This window comes from Fundulus heteroclitus, unplaced genomic scaffold (genome assembly GCF_011125445.2).
Source record: "Fundulus heteroclitus isolate FHET01 unplaced genomic scaffold, MU-UCD_Fhet_4.1 scaffold_84, whole genome shotgun sequence".
Classification (NCBI taxonomy): domain Eukaryota; kingdom Metazoa; phylum Chordata; class Actinopteri; order Cyprinodontiformes; family Fundulidae; genus Fundulus; species Fundulus heteroclitus.
In genome coordinates this window covers 1,001,635-1,018,793 of record NW_023397296.1, presented here as the reverse complement: position 1 = coordinate 1,018,793, position 17,159 = coordinate 1,001,635, and the positions used below count along the sequence as shown (strand labels likewise).

General features: G+C 40.6%; 1 protein-coding gene across 1 annotated transcript in view; it reads left to right on the top strand.

Moving 5' to 3' along the window:
* alox12 (arachidonate 12-lipoxygenase) overlaps positions 1 to 17,159 on the top strand; it is a gene marked incomplete at its 3' end in the record, with an annotated part of 121,759 nt that overhangs the window by 4,865 nt on the left and 99,735 nt on the right. Inside the window, 1 exon segment of the mRNA XM_036134515.1 lies at positions 2,809 to 3,010. Coding sequence (XP_035990408.1) covers positions 2,809 to 3,010 — 202 coding nt within the window.

The window sequence follows — 17,159 nt, the reverse complement described above, 5'->3', positions numbered from 1 at the left end:
GTTCTCCAGTTTTGCATTGCTTGTCATGAAGACCTTGTCGTTTCAGCTTTTAACTTTTTGTTCTCCCTCTCTTTTTTTTTTTTCCTTCATAGTAGGTATACCTGGTCTGGCGTTCTGTTAGCTGTGACATCATCCAGGAAAACCAGATCACCCGCTATTACCATCTGATATAGAACAGATTACTGGATCAATGTGTGTTTCTTTGCTTGTTTGTCTGTCTTGTTGTGTCTCTGCTCTGTCTTCCCTTACCCCCAGTCAGTCAAGGCAGATGACCGTTCATACTGAGCCTTGTTCTGCAAGAGGTTTTTCCTTCCCGTTAATGGGGAGTTTTTTCTGCTGTCGCTTCATGCTTGCTCAGTATGAGGGTTTGCTGCAAAGCCATGGACAATGCAGACAACTCTCCCTGTGGCTCTACGCTTCTCCAGGGGTGAATGCTGCTTGTCGGGACTTTGATGCAATCAACTGGGTTCCCTTATATAGGAAATTTTTGACCAATCTGTGTAATCTGACCCAATTTGTATAATATGATTGAATTTGACTTTGTAAAGTGCCTTGAGATGACATGTTTCATGATTTGGCGCTATATAAATAAAATTTAATTGAATTCAATAGAACCTGGTTGTGTTCATGAACAGAGAATCAGGCAGGGAAAACTGTTGGACATCCACTGGCTAAAGGTTTTTTAATAATCTGGCATTGTCTGTCTGCTAAAGTCCAGACAATGCAGACAATAGACAGACGAAATAGTGAAGGAAATGAGTTTGTGTATGGCAAGCCGGTAAAATCAAATATATATATATATATATATATATATATATATATATATATATATATATATATATATATATATATATATATATATATATATATATATATATATATATATATATATTTGTAAAACGCGTTATGTAACATAATGCTTCATACTGTGCATTTAAAACTAGCGTGAATAACAGGTGGTGGTGTTTTGTCACTATCATTATTGTACAATGATGATTTGAGGCTTTGTTTACAGCAATGTGCATTTAGAAATTTAAAGATGGTGGTGTGTAGCATTAAGGTGATTGATTTTAAAGTGTTGGACTGTAGTCTCCCATCAGGGGGCGATTGCCCTCACAGCTCTTGGGAAGAAGCTGTTTCTAAGTTTGTTTTAGCTTTGTGGCGTCTGAAGTGTTTACCTTATAGGAGAGGTGCAAACCGTGCATTGCCTGGGTGGGTGGGACCAGTGGAGATGCATCTGGCTCTTCTTTGGACTTGTTCTGCATGAATTGAGTTTAGATCCTGCAGAAGGCATCCCACAATCCCCGGCCCTATTCTCACCACTCGTGCTAAGTCCTTCCTTTCCTGAAACTGTGCAGCTCTTATATTGATATGCTGAGACATAAAACACTCTCTATGGTAGCTCTATAGACGTTCTTTAGCAGTTTAGTGGAAAGTCCAGACCTTTTCAGTTTCCTGATGATGAATAGCCGTGTTTGGGCCTTCTTCACCAGGTGGGAGATGTTCACAGTCCAGGAGAGGTCAGAGGAGATGTGAATACCCAGGAACCTAATGCTGTCCACACGCTCCACCACCTCCCCCTGTGTTAAGTGCTCAGTCCTCAAGGACCTCCTGTAGCCTTTCATTACCTCCTTGATTTTACTGGTGTTCAGGATCAGGTTGTTCCTGGAGCACCACTGTGTGAGATTGCTGACCTCATCCCTGTAGAGGAACCCATCGTTGTTCGAGATGAGACACACTACAGTTGTGTCATCCGCAATCTTCACCACTGTGTTTGTGGGGTGGACTGTAGAACAGTCCTGGGTGAAAAGGGTGAAGAAAGCAGGGATGATAACCATTGAGGCAGGTGATGATTGGTTTCTTGGGGACAGTCACGATAATTGATGATTTCAGACAGGCAGGTTCTGCTCCAACATACCACACCATAGAACGTGGCTGATGCCTCGACTCAGTTAAAGAAGGTCTTCAGGAGCTTTCTTTACACTCCACAATACCTCAGTCTGCTTAGCAGGTAGAGTCTGTTCTGACACTCCCTGTAAAGAGCATCAGTGTTATGACTCCAGTCCAGTTTATTGTTTTAATTTTCAGTACCTGTACTATAAGTACACCCAGGTACTTATAGTTCTCTGAATGTTCACCTGTGTCAGAGGTGGGTCTGCGCCTGTGAACGTCCACCACCAGCTCCTTTCTTTTTCCTGCATTTAACATGAGGTGGCTGTGGATCAACTGTCTGTACTCTGACTCACCCTGGTCTGTAATGAGACTGACTATGGCAGAGTCATCAAAGAATAGCTACTGACCTTTAGCTGTTGAGGTCTTTGGGGTGTGCCGTCTTAGGCACTGGTACCACACAGGAGGTTTTCCACAGCTGTGGTACTCTCCCCTGCTTTAGATCAATCTGGAAGATATGCCTCATGCTGGCACACAGCTCATCCGCACAGCACTTCAGCAGCCTGGAGCTGATGCCATCTGGACCTGCAGCCTTCCTCATGAAGACCTTTATAACCAATATCATTCAAATGTATAGAGAAGTTTAACTAAACACAAATGGAAACCAAAGAGAAATTGTCCACACAATATTTTATGTTAAAAAAAACTACTTTGAAATGTATTTAGGACCTTTAAAAGTTTCCTTATTTCTGTTTTCCCCCTTTTTTTATAGCAGAGAGATGTTACCCATCCATCCATTGATTGCATTAAATAGAAATGTAGCTTTGTCCAAACGAAATAGTGCACGATGTTCCTGATGGAAGTTATCAATTTGCAAGTTTATGGCTATTTTCTTTTTTTCTTTCAATTCTTCATCAGGTGGATAAATACAGCGTGAACAGCAATGCACCTTTAGGATCTGTCCTATTGATTCGGCTGGAAAAAGAAAAGTACTTTGTTGAAGACAACTGGTTCTGTCGATATATCACAGTAGAACCTCCGGGTGGAAAAAAACTTTTGACATTCCCATGTTACCGTTGGCTAATAGGAAATGCCAAGGTGGAAGTAAGAGAAGGAACAGGTAAGAGGAATTTCAGGCTTTCACAATAAACTACCTATGTTAACTTTTGGTAATGAGTCACTTTTTGAACAAGATGACACAACATGTTTGAATGCCCTCATATATCCACTGAAAGGCATACACCTGACATTGATCCTGAATTTTTGGATGTCAAAAACCCAACATTATTGGATGTCGGGTTGTTTTTATTATTTGATGTTGGGTGACCAATAATGTATGTATTGAATGATCCAATAGTTTCTTGCAAAAAAAACTCACCTACTTCAGAGGTGTATTGAACGGAACAAAGATTTCTTGAGATGAAGACACTTAAAATACATGGGAACAACAGGCCAGGTTTCAGCTTGATCTGCATTACCAAAAGTGAAAATCGAACAGGTATAACAGGATCTTGGGCTTACAAAAAAAGAAAAGAATGCATTTCTAAATGGGACTCAAAGCACTGAAAAGCAAAATGAGTTATTTTTGATCGTCTAATGAGCATAGCTCATTGATCAAACTGAAGGACTTTCTACTAAAGCTTAATTCATACATCTCAGTCTGCTCTCTTGTGTTGTGTAACCATTTTTACCAGCCTTCTAAGGTCCAATGAGATTCTCTCAGGAGTTTTACATGCAGCCTAGATTTTTGCGACTCAGAATGCACCATCGGTGAAATTCCCAGTCAATAGAAATTGATGAAGTTAAATGCTGTTTTTTTGTTGTTTGGAAATCAAGAAATTTATATGTTGTGCAATTATACACAAGCTCTTAAGCTGATATCAGGACAATAGTTGAAAGGGATGATTCGAGCACTGGCAATCTTTTAACAGCAAACTCTGCACACACATATAATAAGGAGTGACAACGTCTCTTCAAGTTCAAGAATTTATTAACATCCAGAGAACATCATTATATAATGCTGTTTCTCTGAATTAACACTATATTTCAATCAACAAATCCTATCTACTAGACTAGTGATACTTAACTAAACTACTAAGCAAAATTAAGATAAAAAGAAGCTAAGCTAAGGAACTATGTACATGCAAAAAGACAACATAGAAGTGGTGATCATCCGAATAATTCAGTGAATCCTGGTTCACTGCAGATCTGACTTAAAGAACATGAAATGGAATTAAATTAGCTTAACTAGTTTAGAACAACATTTGGCATGTGTTTCATGAAATAACATTTTATTTAAGTTAAAGAACCAAAGTTCAACTTAAAGACATGTAATGAGCTTAAATTAGCTTCACTCATTAAGAACAACATTTGGTATGCTTTTCAACCCATTCATAATGCAAATCCTTAGTTAAACAAAACATTATTTGAGGAAATAACATTTTAAAGACTGATTCGTTCAGTAAAATCATTAACTTTAGGGATGCTCGATTTTATTAATGTGATTACACCTCCGGGAAGCTAGGGGTTGGTGTAGCAATCAGTCGCAAAAATCGGCTAATCCTAAAGTTAAACAAAACGGCTTTAAATCGACATTAATATTCCATATTAATGCAGTAATAATGCTCATAGCACCATCGAAGGATGGCTGAGCAAAACAAAACAAACTTTATGCTTGAAACAAGCCTTTTTCGTGCCTATCAGGGAACTAGAAGTTACTACAAGCTACATAGCATTTTGACTAGCGGATTTTCGGTGCTAATTTTCAAAGCTTCGGCTTTATTTTAGTGATAACGATTAGGCTGGATAACGCAAACATCAATATCCCATTAATGTATAAAACCCTTGTGGAGATAACGTTTGTTATAACCATAAAAAAACACACTCGAATTACATCAGAAATGACATGACCCGAAGAATGCTAGCGGGAGCTTCGTCGATTAGCTCCCTGTGTTTAAAAACGCATTACACAAACTTTCCAAACAAACCATGTAACTCTCCCTGTTCATCCTCTGCCAAACCTGTCGGTGCCTTGGTGTGAGTTCGGTTCACTTTGGCCATCCAAGGAAGAGCAGTGAAAAGTAGGGGATACGTTGGTCCTTTCAGCAGTGGGCTAGCCTGAGGCTCTGCGGCCTAGCCGATACGTGGTCAGGGTGCCAGTACAAGGTGCTGCCAGTAATTTCCCTCTGGGATCATTAAAGTATTTCTGATTCTGATGCAGTCTCTGACTCGGTTGCAGTCGAGTCCCCGGCATTCAGTCCTGATTTTGCCCTCAGCTTGGGAAAGTGGGCCCTGTGCCGGCTTTTCAGCTCCGTTTGGAGTCCGCTGAGGAAGCAAAACAAAACTGGCATAGACGGATTCATTCACTTCTGCATCTGTTTTAAGCAGAAGTGAGAGACTTATCTCTGATTCGGCTGGCAGTTATTCCGATGACAGTCAGGTCCTCCGCTCTGCAGAGGACGAGAATTTCCCCATTGCTGTCCCAACGAAACAGCAGGAACTGAGTTTTAGAGAGGCACCCTTTTACTCGTCTTTTGGGGCCCCATGGCTGATGGTCCAGGGCGGACTGTCTTCTTGAGAGTCCCAGGAAGCAGTGGTGAAGTGTGAGAGAGATTGTCTGTGTGGCTTGCAGGGCATGGCTGGCTGGCCTGTCTCAGCCGGCGCGGGCCCGATTGTCTGTGGAAGCAAAACTTTTGTAGCACTGATGGAACACCGCTGAGAGGGCGGGGCAAGGCAAGGCAAATTTATTTATATAGCTCAATTCAGTACAGAGACAATGCAAAGTGCTTTACATGATTAAAATATAGGATTAAAAGCAAGTAGGGATAGAATCTAGAAACAAAAAAGAACATTAAAAACAGTAAAACTGTTTAACTAGAACAGTCGAAGGCAATTTTAAACAAATATGTTTTTAATCTTGATTTAAAAGAACTCAGGCTTTCCGCACTTTTACAGTTTTCTGGAAGTTTGTTCCAGATAAGTGGAGCATAGGAACTAAATGCTGCTTCTCCGTGTTTGGTTCATGTTCTAGGTATGCAGAGCAGACTAGAGCCAGAAGACCTTAGTGGTCTGGAGGGTTGATACACTGATAACAAGTCTGTCATGTATTTAGGTGCTAAGCCATTCAGGGATTTATAGACTAACAGGAGTATTTTAAAGTCTATTCTCTGAGATACAGGGAGCCAGTGTAATGACTTTAGAACTGGGGTTATGTGCGCTACTTTCTTAATCTTGGTGAGGACACGGGCAGCAGCGTTCTGGATCAGCTGTAGCTGTCTGATCCACATTATAGGCATCCTGTGAAAACACCGTTGCAGTAATCAATTCTACCAAATATAAAAGCATGGATTAGTTTTTTCAGATCCTTCTGAGACATTAGTCCTTTAATCCTGGAAATGTTCCTCGGGTGATAGAAAGCCGACCTTGTAATTGTCTTTAGATGCTTTTGGAGGTTCAGGTCTGAGTCCATCACTACGCCCCGATTTCGGGCCTGATCAGTGGTTTCTAGTTGAAGCGACTGAAGCTGTGTGCTAACTTTTGATCTCTCCTCTATTTGTCCAAAGATTATTACTTCAGTTTTGTTTTTATTCAATTGAAGAAAGCTTTGACACATCCAGGTATTGATTTCTTCTAGGCATTTGATGTTGTTGTATTTTTATGATCTGAGCAAGAGGGAGCATGTAGATATTGAAGAGAAGGGGACCCAGGATGGACCCTTGGGGAACCCCACATGTGATTTTTGTCATCTCTGATGTAAATGTAACCCACCTTTGATTTATCAAATATATTATTAAGTTAGGTCCGAACAGAGCCCGGCTTAATTAACTCAAACAGCCACAATAAAAACACAAACACGAATCTCCACGGATCTTGACCATACATCAAAAGACCTGACCGATTTGCAGCATACACACTGCAAGAATGTGATGTCACAGCTCAATCCCAGCGCGGTCAAAAGGCTTGTCCGTTGCCACCGTTTCAGCACTTGTTTTTTCTAGTTCAAAGTGGCACTGGACTCCTCCTACGTTGCACCACTATAGACAACAGCTGAGTGTTTTATTTAACTCCCGTACTTATTACGTTTTTTTCCAAAGAACTCTTGTGTGGTGTGTCTGTGCTCGGCTTCAGACGGAAAAAGAAATAGATAAGTAGCGCGCAGACACAGTGGCTGAACGTGACATCTCATTGGCTGCTGCATGTGTACATGAATTCTGCTTGGTTAAGCTGAGTGACGTTGCACGACATTTTCAATCTATTTTCTTAATATAAACATGAAAAACTAATAATGAAACAGAAGATTAGCTACAAAAATAAATAAATGAAAATGTGAATAAATTAAAAATAACATTTATAATTTTTATGTAGAAATCATTTACTGTAAATCTATTAGTTAAACCAGGTTTTTACGCCTGGGTTACATAAAGTTACCTACTGATACAAAAAAGTCCCTGTTCTTTAAGTAGGATTTAAACCAGTTGAGAGCTGTACCAGAGAGGCCGACCCAGGCGTTCTAACAGGATGGAGTGATCGACAGTAACAAATGCTGCACTGAGATCCAATAGTACCAGCACAGTGGTTCTTCCATAGTCTGTATTTATATGGATGTCATTAAACACCTTGATAGGGGCGGTCTCTGTACTGTGGTGAGCATGGAAGCCAGACTGGAAAACATCAAAACGGCTGGTCGTTGTTAAGAAGATGTTTAATTGTTGAAACACAGCTTTTTCAATAATCTTACTGATAAAGGGGAGGTTTGAGATGGGCCTGTAGTTCTAGAGTAGAAGTTTGTCTAAATTGTTCTTTTTCAGCAGTGGTTTGATATTTGCTGTTTTTAGGGACTGGGGGAAAACACCCGACAGAAGGGACGCGTTTATTATCTGAGTCAAATCAGCCGCTATGACAGGTAAAACTTCTTAAACAAAACTGTGGGTAGAATATCAAGGCAGCAGGAGGAGGAACTTAGCTGCTGAATGATCTCCTCTAAGCTTTTGGGGTTTATTTGGCTGAATTGGGACATTTTGTCAGAAATAGTTCCAGCTGAATACAGCATTGGTTCTGGTGTCGATATGGTAGTACAAAGTGATCCTCTAATTTTTAGGATTTTCTCAGTAAAGAAGTTAGCAGGCCCTGGTGGAGTGGAGTTCGGAAGTCACGGACACAGGAGGATTTGTTAACGTGTCGACTGTGGCAAATAGGACATGAGAATTACTAATGTTTTTCTTAATGATCTCAGAGAAGAAAGATTCTCTTCTCTCAGAGAAGAAAGATTCTCTCTTACCATTTTTCAATGGTAAGTTATATCTGTAAAGTCTCTCTTTATAGATGTCATAGTGAACCTGGAGTCTGTTCTTTCTCCACCTGCGTTCAGCTATTTGACACTCCCCTTTTTCACCTCTAACTGCTGGAGATTTTTTCTTCCTGGAAAGAACTTTCACTTTAACTGGAGCAATGCAGTCAATGATGTCTGAGACTTTAGAATGAAAGTTATCTACTAGCTCATCTACTGAGTTGCAGCCCAAGGTTGAAGTAGCAGAGTAATCTTGAATAAAGGTTTCTGTGGCATTGTCCTTAAAGGTGCGTTTTCTTATGATGTCCCTTTGGCTAAATGAGTCACTGGTAATTATGCTTTCAAAGGTAACAGAAAAGTGATCAGATAGGGCAACATCAGTTACATTGACCTTAGAAATCTTTGGACCTTTAGTGATGATCAAGTCTAAAATATGTCCCTGTTTGTGTGTTGGCTGTTTAACATGTTGAGTTAAACCAAAGTTTCTAAGTGTGTCACACAATTCTTTTGCACTTCTGTCTTCAGGGTTGTCAACGTGAAAGTTGAAGTCTCTCACAATAATTAAACAGTCATAATCAACACATATCACAGACAGGAGGTCACTAAAATCATTAAAAAAGTTTGATGTGGACTCAGGAGGCCTGTAAACATTCAGAAACATAGTTCGTACCGGGCTCTTTACCTGGAGAGCCAAATGTTCAAAGAGTCGAATTTTCCCCAAAACACCTTTTTACACTTTAGTGAATCATTAAACAATGTTGCCACTCCTCCACCTTTCCTTTGCTGTCTGCTCTCAAAAAGAAAGTTGTAGTTTGGAGGTGTCGACTCCAACAGAATAACTTCTTCATTAGATTCATGTAACCATGTTTCTGTTAAAAACATTACATCAAGATTATTGTCAATAATGAAGTCATTAATTAAAAGGGATTTTCCTGACAGAGATCTAATGTTTAATAAACCCAGTTTATATGACACCAAGGGGCGGGTCCTTGGTGCCTGTAAAACTTAATTTTGCTTCCAATCCTATCTGATTTTTTTTTTTTCTCATCATGGCTTTAACATCATGACACAACATATACAACTGTTCAACCGAAAATCAATAATGTATTAAATGAATGAGTCTATGAATATGATTGTTGGTGTAATTCTGGACCATAAGCTCTGTTAGAAACCCTATATCAAACACGTGTGTAATAAGATGTCTAAAACCATAACAGGGCACATCTTGAACAACAACATTTTGGACACTCTTTACAGCACCATGTTACTGTTATATTTAGAGTATTGAGTTGACGTCCGGGGTACAAACACAATACAAAAGAGAGAAATAAGGGAGAAATAAGGCGAGTAGTTAAATATTGTTTGGTATCATAGGTGTGAGTGTATGCAAGAATGGTTGTTTGTCCTGTTTGCCTGTGTTGCACTGTGATAGACTGGCGACCTGTCCAGGGAGTACCCCGCCTCTCGCTCATTGACAGCTGGATATAGGCACCAGCACCCCTTGCGACCCCACAAGGGATAGACGTGATGGATGGATGGATGGATGGATGGATAGATGTTTGGTATCATGAAGCCACAAATCAACTTTTTTAAAAATCACAACTTGTGAAATTTATGGACTTGGTACAATTTAAACTGTCCAAGTATTCAAAGGTTGAAACAATATGTTTACAAAGAAAATTCTTAATCTATTTAACAATAAAGAGGAAAGGTATGACCTAAAAGCAACCATGTGTTTGCAACATACTTGCATATGCATATTAGTTCATTGAACGATTTTATAGAATGGCTTAGATGATGAAACTAAGCAAAGTAAAAATATTGCACAATTCAAGAGAAAATATAAGTAGTACATAAATAATGTATATAAAAATGAATGAGATAAAATATAATTTCAACTATTAATTTAGATGTGTATGTATACTAAGCACTGATCTGTATGTAATAGAGTAAATTTATCTGCAGGTACATTGACATATGTGGATACAACTATATATGCACGTATGTGTATCTCTATATATTAAATCACTATTTTGATTTAGGATTTGTATGTAAACACAGGGACAGGACTGGATAATCTATTGCATTTTCCTGTTCCTTTTTGATTGCCCTTTGTGTTTTGTTATAGAATATGTTGTTGCAAATCTTATTTTGTTACTTTTCCTACGTTTTTATGTTGTTGAAATTCTTTATTTTATTATAAAAAAAGCTTAATCTGAAGACAGTCCAGTATCAGTCCTGGAGAACATTTACTGCCACAGCCACGCTCCGTTAAATAATTTCCCTCTGAGATTATTAAAGTATTTCTGATTCTGATTCTGTAACGGCCGCGTTTTAGTTGTTGGGCGACCTGTTCAGCTTGGTCCAGCTTCACCAGCCACAGAAACTCACTGTTTCTCTTTCAAAACATTAAGTAGCTGCATAATTAGCCATGTGTTTTCTTCAAGTACGAAGCTTAGTGGCTGACACAAATAGCAAAAGCCTCTGCGGAGCCAAACAAAGTTTGCATACAAGTAGCTGTGGCTTTGCCCATCCCCAGCATACAAAGACCAGTTGGCTGGGTTTTAAGATGAAAACAGGCCAAGTTTAAACACAATGTTTACCATTTTAAAACTTCTAAAACAGTTCTGAACTTCTGAACAGCTTTGAGTGGCTTCTTCATAACTTCACCTAACATGTTTTGTAATAAAACAAGAAAAAAAAAGAAACTCCTTCAAAGTTTCTCTGTTTATTTTGCTTGTGCTTGGCCGACTTGTTGATTTTTTCAAATGGCATCTCTTTGTCACGCTGCCATGGACACACCCCCTATCGAACAGGCTCTATATTTGAAAGCAAGTGAGACCAACTTGTTTTCTGTCTTCTCACTCAGCTGACATGGTCAAGTGGGTCCAGAGAAGACCCTTTTGAAGTAAAAAAATGTGTCTTTGTCATAGTTTGAGTTCCTGCCTTAGTTTAGTTTTTGTGTTCTTTTCTATTTTAGCTTGTGTCCTGTTTCAGTCTTGGTTCCATTTTAGGTTGAGCCTTATCATTTATTGTGTGTTCTAGATTGGTTCTTGAACTGTGTTTTTTAGTTTAACCTGTTTTCACATGTCAGTAGTTCAGTTCCACCTCCAGCCACTTCCCTGATCAGGTCCTCCTAGTCTAATTAGTTTCATTCCTTTCACCTGCTCACTCCCCTACTTAATCCTGCCTCTGTCCCTTGCACTCTGCCCGATCATTGTGTTTGTGTTTTTTCCTGCCTGGAGTAAGTCTGATCCTGTTTTGCCTGTACCCAACCTGATTCTGTTAGTTTTTACCTGGATTATTTGACCTGTTCTGCTCTTTTTGTTAATAGACCAGCCTGACTTCTGACCAGTTTATTTTAGGTTGTTGGCTGTGGACTGTTTAAGTTTTTTGGACACTGCCTCTTTGCTTTTTGGCTTGGTGCCCTCTTTTGGTTTTTGCTTCGTTAATAAATCACCTTTTTTAATTCAACCTTTGCTTGTCTGGCTGAATTCAGGGTCCTCTGTTTCTGACTCATGACAGTCTTCCTATTTTCTGGGCTTCGGAGATGTCAACTTTCTACCTGTTGTGCAATTATACACTGTTTAAAGTTATTTAATGTTTCATAAATAACTCTCTGTTAAGTATTGTCTGGTGATGATCAGCTCTTAAGCAACAATGGTTGAAAGGGGTGAATTCGAGCACTAGCGATCTTTTAACAGCAAAACCTGCTGTTAAAAGACTTCTTTCAAGTCCAAGAATTTAATAACAGAAATAAAATGAACATCCAGAGAACATCACTATGTAATGCTGTTTATCTGAAATAAGACAATATTTCGATTAATAAATCCTCTCTACTAGGCTAGTGAAACTTAACTAAACTACTAAGCAAAAGGAAGATAAAAGAAGCTAAGCTAAGGAACTATTTACTTGCCAAAAACAAACAAAAGACAAACAAAACAAATTGGTCATAATCAGAATACTTCAGTGAATCCTTGTTCACTGAAGATCTGATTCCGAAAAGCATGGAATCGGGTTAGAAAAACATTTGGGCATGTGTTTCAACCCATTCACAATGCAAAGCCCAAGTTAAACGGAACATTATTTGTTGAAATAATATTCTGAGGACCGGTTTGTCCTGTAAAAATCATTTAATTCAGAATCGCTTGCCTTTGTTTATGCAATTCTACCTCCAGCCGCTAGGGGTCGCTACAGCGATCATCGCTAACCTGGTTAAAATCTACCGCCATTAATATACCATACTGATGCGGGAATAAGGCTCATAACACCATCGGAGGATGGCGGAGCAGAACAGTTACGCTATATGCTTTAAAAGGAACTCCTTTTGAAATGTCCGAAACGGATGTTAGCAAGGCTAATAGCTTGTCGGCTAGCGGACGCTCGGCGCTAACAAATGAAAGCTTTTGCTTTATTTTTAGTCATAATGAGTGGCTGGATAACGTAAACATTAATGTCCCATCAATGTATGAAACCCTTGTGGAGGTAACCTTGTTATACCCAAAGAAAGACACACTCAAATGATATTAGCAATACCAGACCTCTCAATTTTTATCAAGATTATGAGATTATGTTAATTTGGGGGGCGGGGCTTGTTTGGGGGCGTGGCTAACTGGACCCTGGAAGAGTCAGTGGAGTCAACTCCATCTCATTTTTATCCCACCAGACATTGAAGTAGACATGTATTACTTTTGTTAAAAAGAGAAAGAGACGTATTAATACTTTATTGTTCAGTTAGTGGATTAAAACATAAAAAACACACAATTGTTAAAATAATGCTGAATAAAATAAAGTAGTTTTAAGTTATTGACTGAATTATTACACTGTTAAACATTCATCTATGGAATTGTTTATCATTGTAGATCTATAACCTGATTGGTGATTCAGGCTGAGCGACAGGTTTCTCATCTCAGTCGCCGCGCTGACCAGACAAATCTCTCTATTGCTCTCGTCAGTGCACTCTGGGCGGTGAGGTGGGTGGATTTTACCCCCGTTGGTGCACTGCGTGCGAGGGATAAACATTGGGGAAAATGCATAAATACTGTAAAGGACTCCTATAGAGGGGAGAGGAGGACTGACAGGTCTGAGATGAAGCCCTGATGTTACAAGTTCTTTAAAATTACCCTTAAAAGTGCGCACCTGAATCAAAGCGCAAGGCAGCAGCCCACCGAAGCGCCACTGATTCTATGTTGTTAAAAACGAAAGAGCATGAAACACAGCGACTAACTCTCCTATTGACTTTAACTGCCCAACCCCCTCCCCTGCGTACAGGACCTTACCGGCTCACTTTCACCACTGGTTAAGACTAAAATCATTCATAATACTGATCGCTCTTCCTGATGCTCTGTTAACACGAACTGCAGCAGGAATTACTGATGGCCACAAGTTGTGAAAGAAGCCAAAACAGTTCAGCAGACGGCGGAGTTTTGTCGTCTGCAGCCCAGATGGGCTTTGTGATTTTTATGCGTGTGAAATGCCATGTGTTGCGTGTGAGCGTGAGAAGTCAGTGAAATGCGTGTGTCACACGGTCAATGCGTGAGAGTTGAGAGCCCTGAGCAATACTATGAAACGAAGCCTCGTGAGACCATCCTGATCTCGCAAGTTTTCAAGGTTTCACTCGCAGATCAGTCTGGCTACTTTCCGTTAAAGAAAATTTGGAGCAGTTCACCAAACGAACGTCCAATCAGCGTTGGCTTTGAGGCGGGTTGAGGTGTGACGCAATGAGAAGCGCGACAGTTCAGTCTAAAGAACATGGCGGCTTCAGCCGATGAAACTAGCATTAGCGTGGCTATCGAGCAAGTTTTATCGGAATTACAGAGTATTTCTTCACTGAAAGAAGAGCAAAACACTGCTCTGGAGGCTTTTCTCAGAGGAAAAGATGTTTTTGCTCCTCTCCCGACTGGTTTCGGCAAGAGCTTGTGGTTGTGTTTTCGTCGTCGCTGTTAGTACGTCATATACTTTGTTGATCTGATTGGTTTATCTGGCCCTTCTATCACCAACATAGGACTAACCAGTATTTTCGCCCCTTCCCAAAATTACTTCAATGGAAGGTTTCCAGATGGATATGCGGAGCAAATCCATCTGGCGGAGTCAGGTTAACCGTGAGCTATTTCGTTAGCGCTTTGTTCTAAAGCACCATGTGTACAAACGGCTTACAAAACATTTCCCAATAAACCTTTTACTTCACCCTCAGCCCACTTCCCAAACTTGTGTCAGTTCTGTACAGCTTTGGCCATTCACGGGAGGAGCGTTGAAGGAGGGAAGTTGTTGGCGGGCCAGCGTTAGCTCTGTAGCATGAGCTAACAGCGTTGTCGGGGTCGGAGGCCTGGTCCCTGGCGCATTCTCTGACCCCGGTTGCAGTCATGATTTAAGCAGACTTCTCCTCGGCATGGGGAGGTGGCTTCTGTGCCGGCTTTTCAGCTCTACGTTGCCTGGAACCAGCTCAGTCTGTGGTGCGCTGAGAAAGCAGAACAAAGCTGGCATAGACGGATTCCTTCACTTCGGCATCTGTTTTGAGCAGAAGTGAGAGACTTATCTTTGAATTGGCTGGCAGTTTCTCCCTATGCCAGGGAGGAACTGAGTTTCAGAAAGGCTCATTCTCACTCAGCTCGCGACCTCTTCCAGGCCCCATGGATGGTTCCTGGAGGCCTTCAGTCACATGGCTCCCCCTCTCCTTGAGTGCTGGTCCTCAGAGGGTTTGGAGGTGTGTGTCTCAACAGCTTGGAGTCAGGAGCAGTGTTGCCAACTCCTCAGTAAGGAAAGTAGCTATTGGCTGTGCTAAAAGTCGCTGAATGACGTCATCGCCTAATTTGCATAATCTGCCACATGATGTGATGTGCTGTGCTGTGCCTGCTCTATTTATCCCCACAGAAATTTTGTAAATTACTCAACTCCTTGAAAAAGCTCCTTTACAACACAAAGGGAGGCAGCTCAAACAAGGAAACCTCAGCACACCAGCTGAAGTCACCAAACCACATTCTTTTGATTTGCAAATGGCACTCATTCCACCAGAGGAGAGCCGTTAACACCTTTGTGGGAATACTCGATACAAACTAAGTGCAGACTAAAGTCTGCACTTTGGGACTAGCTCTGATTGGTTCACAAAATAAACTTTAATGCAAGGACATGTGTGTAGACTCAAGACCGAAACACACCAAACTATCCAATATGTGTGACCCAATGAAAAATCATGTCGTAGCAATTACATCTGGTTGAAGTGAAAGGAGCCGGGTAGACCGGCTTGCAGTCCTCTGCAGCTGGACTGCGTAGCTTTGACCAAGTCAAATACCTGTTCTATCTTGGTCAGAGTTATGCAGCATTTTGATTGGAAATCCAAGAGTCAGACAGAAAGAGAGACACTTTGGCAAAGTACAACACGTCCACTTTGGGGAAAATACAAAATAAAATCTCCAAACCGCAAGGTAAACTCAAAACTCACAGTTAAATCAATAAAACATTTCAATATTCTGTGTACTTACCAATGATAGGAGCTCAGAAGTACAGCAGATACGAAAATTAAACAGCAATCATCTGTGAGCTTGTTCGAACAACAACTGCAGCTTTACTTTTATTGCCGGCTTGTTTATACTGCTGGAACATTTAGAATTTAAGCAACATACTCTTGCGTGAATACTCGATCTCGTGAGTCTGGTGGTCAATAGAGGAAGTCTTGATGCAGGCAGAAGATGAGGAAAAAAATCTAAACCTCCTAAATACCATAGAGATGAGAGTGGACTTCAGGAGAATCCCACCCTCTATGCCCCCACACTATCCTCAACAACACTGTGTCTACTGTGGATCACTTCCAGTTCCTAGAAATCACCCTCTTCCGGGACCTGAGATGGTCCTTACACATTGACACCATCTGTACGAAGGCCCAGCAGAGATTGTACTTCATGTTGCAACTCAAGAAATACAACCTTCCTCAGGAGCTACTGATCATCTTCTAAAGTGCGAACATTCATTCATGATTACAGCTTCTCTCTGCGCACTGTTCTTGAGCTAATCTGAAGACCACATGAAGTTGGGAGGTGTGTAGTGACTGACTCTGCAAAAAGTTGGTGACCTCTTTGCAATTCCATTGACCTCGCTCCATGAGTTTACGTGACGTACCACTTCATGGCTGAGTTGCTGTCGTTCCCAAACAGTTAAATTTTTTTATGATACAGCTGACAGGTGACCGTGGAATATTTAGGAGCTAGGAAATTTCAAGACTGGACTTGTTGCTCAAGTGGCATCCTATCACAGTTCTACGCTGGAATTCACTGAACTCCTGAGAGTGACCCATTCTTTCACAAATGTTTATAAAAACAGTCTGCATTATTAGGTACTTGATTTTATACACCTACGGCCATGGAAATGATTGGAACACCCCAGCCAGCATACTTAGGTGGGCCCCATACCTGATAAAAGAGGGCAGGCAATATGGGTCCCAAAAGGGTTTGTACACGGTTTCCATGGTGGCCCTACATGGGTTTGCCCATGTAAATTTTAATGGGCTCTGACTGGGTTTTCAGTGTGGTCCAGATGATTATCTTGCATGAGGCCCATCTATGGTCCACTAGGGTGCTTTCAGGAATGTTTACTTGGCCTTAATAGGTCTTCAACTGGGCAAGCATGGGTAACAAATGTGCACTTCCACATTTTCCATGATGGGCCCATATGCTTTAGCCCATATGGGTTTAACAGGCCCTGACTGGGTTTTCAGTGGGAGCCAGATGCCTTAATCCTGTAGGAACTATGGGGTCGTTCTCACCTAACCTGGAAGTGAATTACATTCATAGATATGCAATCTTAAACAAACCAAAGTCCTAAAATGCTTTAGCACAAAATAAAAAAAGATAGAGAGAGATGAAAAATGTATTTTGGTCAAGGCTTTTTATTTGGTAATTTGAAATATTGTCAGAAGTTATTTTATACCTCAGCAATTATAAGAACTTCATTAACACAGAGCAAATAGTGCCACAACAAGAATTGCGCTGGT